The 3,036-nt window shown below is 48.8% G+C and overlaps 1 protein-coding gene across 1 annotated transcript; it reads right to left on the reverse strand.

The window, feature by feature from the left end:
* Positions 1–2,108: 2,108 nt before the first annotated feature.
* IZUMO4 (IZUMO family member 4) lies at positions 2,109–2,768 on the reverse strand. The gene has a single exon (XM_063076441.1). It carries the CDS (start codon positions 2,763–2,765, stop codon positions 2,109–2,111), a length of 657 nt encoding a protein of 218 aa, XP_062932511.1. The 5' UTR covers positions 2,766–2,768.
* Between the last annotated feature and the right edge of the window lie 268 nt (positions 2,769–3,036).

Consider the following 3,036-nt stretch of genomic DNA (forward strand, 5'->3'; position numbering starts at 1 on the left):
GTGCAAGGAGGTCACATGGTGAGAGGAAGCAAGAGAGAGGGAGGGGAAATGCCAGGGTCCTTTAAACAACCAGCTCTTGTGGAAACTAATAGAGAATTCACTCACATGTATTCCCCCCTCCCCTGCCAGGGATGACATTAATGACTGCATGAGAGATTCACCCCCATGATCCAAACACCTCCCAACACTGCCATACTGGGGATCAGATTTCAACATAGCTTTGGGAAGACAAAGGTTGAGGGTGTTACCAGCAGCCAGGCTCAGCTGCCTTCTCTCACTAAACAAATGACCCAAAAGTCCAAAAGTTGGTGCAAGGATTGGAAGCTTTATTCAGATAACCTGCGTCTGGGGGATGACCACGCTAAGATCATCCCACCTTCTGATACCTATTCTGGGGTTTATGAAGAGGAAGAGACAGGAAAGTGAGGTAAGGGTATTGTCCTACAGGAAAAGGGGGAGGCTGGTCATGGGAGCCAGATGTCAGCATCCCATGATAGCCTGGGTGCTTTGGCATCATGGAGTTTGCAATTGGTGGACTGGTCAGCTTTAAACCCTTGATGTTATTTCATAGTTGGTGTCCTCATCTCCTTGGGAAAGCTCAAAGACAATAACTTCAGTCAAGCATCACTGGAACATAAAAATACATGACTTGTACATCTAACTAATGTGGATACAATTTTCTTTTAAGCAAGAAGGTGAGTTAATAATCAGCTAGGGCGTTTTCACTTTTTCTTGAATTTCCTTTGTTTGCAGTTGATTGGGGGGTAAAGAAAACAAGAAAACTTAGTTTCAATCCTTACTTGTAGGTGCACAACATCTAAAGTAAATCAGTATAGGGCCGAGCCTGTGGCGCACTCGGGAGAGTGCGGCGCTGGGAGCGCGGCAACGCTCCTGCCGCGGGTTCGGATCCTATATAGGAATGGCCGGTGCACTCACTGGCTGAGTGCTGGTCACGAAAAAGACAAAAAAAAAAAAGTAAATCAGTATAAGAGGGTGTAATGGGAGACAAACAGAAATAAACTTTTGAGAAGGATCCTTTGGGGGCATTATTTCATCTCTGGGCAGTTTCAGCCATATGGTGAGTTTCTCATTTCCTCTGCAAACCTCAAGGAATTGATTATTATCAGTTTCCAAGTTAATGGCTAACTGAAATTTTCTGCTTGGTCTTAGTTACCCCAAAGATGGCCATTCTCTGGCTAAGGTTGCTTTCAGAGGTACAAATATATCCAAACTATATCAGCAGTACAGCAAGAACCTGCTCATTTTCTTCAAAAGGGTGTGTTTTCATTCATTTGTGTAGCATCACTGCCAGCAGGAAGAATTCCAGCTGTTTTGCTTTTTTGGTTAAGTGGATCTGTGTGAGGCAACCACAAATCCACCATAATTCCTATAGAAAATTGTAGTTCAAGTTCCCAGTGGCTGGCCTGCTGGCAAACTTTTAACGCTAACTGAACATTGAACTGAAAGTTTTTCTTTACCGACAAATACTATATTACTGAATACAGGCATGTGAGATAAGAGGAGGGTGACTATGAATTAATGCTGGCTGGAGGGTGATGATTTCATCTGATCTTTGAAGAATACTTATAATTAAAAAAATATTAGATGAGATGCTTGAAGAATTTTCACTTGAAAGTAATTAAAGAGAAACAGAATGAGCATAGCATCTGGTTGAGATTTAGGAAAACTCTGGCTAGACTGGAAAATTCTTATTGGGAAGTTTTGGGAAAGAAGGTTAGGGTATGGATAGATTACAGCGAGGAAAGACTATGTAGAGTATTGAATTCCACTTAGAGTTTAAATTTGTTGTGTAAAGAACTATGAAATTATCTGTTTTTGAGCAGAGAAGTGACAAAGACTATGATTGGTTTAGGAAGATTAATCTTTTTTTTTTTTTCTGATAAATATCAGGACACTGTGATCCTGCCAGGTGCCCAGGCCATGTACAAACCCACTCTCTCCCTTCCCCCCGCCCCCGCCTGCTCGGCTCTGTGGGTGGGGGTGGGGTGGGGGAGCAGGAGCAGCAGGGAGCCTGCTCCAGGGCAACAGGCTGGGACGGTCCAGCTGAGTCCTGGCCCGCACGTGGCGGCTGGGGCAGGCTGGGCCTGTCAGTGCTCGGTCAGACACTCGGAGGCACTTTCCAAGGTCAGGTTGGCCAAGTGCTGGGGCTCCAGACACGTGAAGCTTGGCGATACCAGGAAGGCTGGGGTGTGTCTCACACTGGCGTCCTGTTTGTGCCACTTATTTATGTACGCGAGGAGGCCCTGCACCGCCGTCTTCCACTGCGCCAGCGTCTCGCAGTTGTAGCCAAAGCAGACGACTTGCGAGTCTGTGCAGTTGCTGCAGGAGATGGTGTCATAGCTGAAGATACCGCAGTGTCGCTCACAGTCGATGCGGCTCTCGATGATGGCGTTCTGGATGAGGAGCACCTGCTCCCGGAAGATGGTTCGCAGCGCGTTGGGGAAGTAGCCCGGGAAGTACATCTTCCCCTGGTACAGCTGGTCCAGCCTCAGGTACACGGCTTCCGCCACCCGGTCCAGCTTCTCCTGGGTGATCTCCGCGGGGATGGCCAGGTGCAGCTCCTTCAGCGTGTCCTCGCTCCAGTCGGTGAGCAGCGCCCCCGACACGGGGATGTCGCCCACCCACCAAGACTTGAGGTTCACGTGGTGGCGGTAGAAGGAGAACTTCTCCGAGAAGTTGCCGTGGCAGTGCAGGCAGCCGCGGGCCAGCGCCGCCACCATGCCCAGGCACAGCAGCAGGGCCATGGCGCGTCCCTGCCACCGCCGCCGGCCACCAACGGACGGCGTCCCCGCGGGGGCCGCGCCCCAAGCAACGGCGCCTGCTCGGGCCGGCCACGCCCCAGCTCAATCATTTTTAAAGTCGTTTCAAGGAAACACTAGAGAGGCAAGAGATGAACGTTTGGTATATCAAGTCCGATTTTCTCTCAGCTTAGCTGAGCAATTCTTTTAGTTTTTCAACAATTTCATGGAAAAAAATCCCTAAAGCAGCAGTTACACACCATCTCTTCGTGCCATA

The sequence above is a fragment of the Cynocephalus volans genome, chromosome 13 (assembly GCF_027409185.1).
Source record: "Cynocephalus volans isolate mCynVol1 chromosome 13, mCynVol1.pri, whole genome shotgun sequence".
Taxonomy (NCBI): domain Eukaryota; kingdom Metazoa; phylum Chordata; class Mammalia; order Dermoptera; family Cynocephalidae; genus Cynocephalus; species Cynocephalus volans.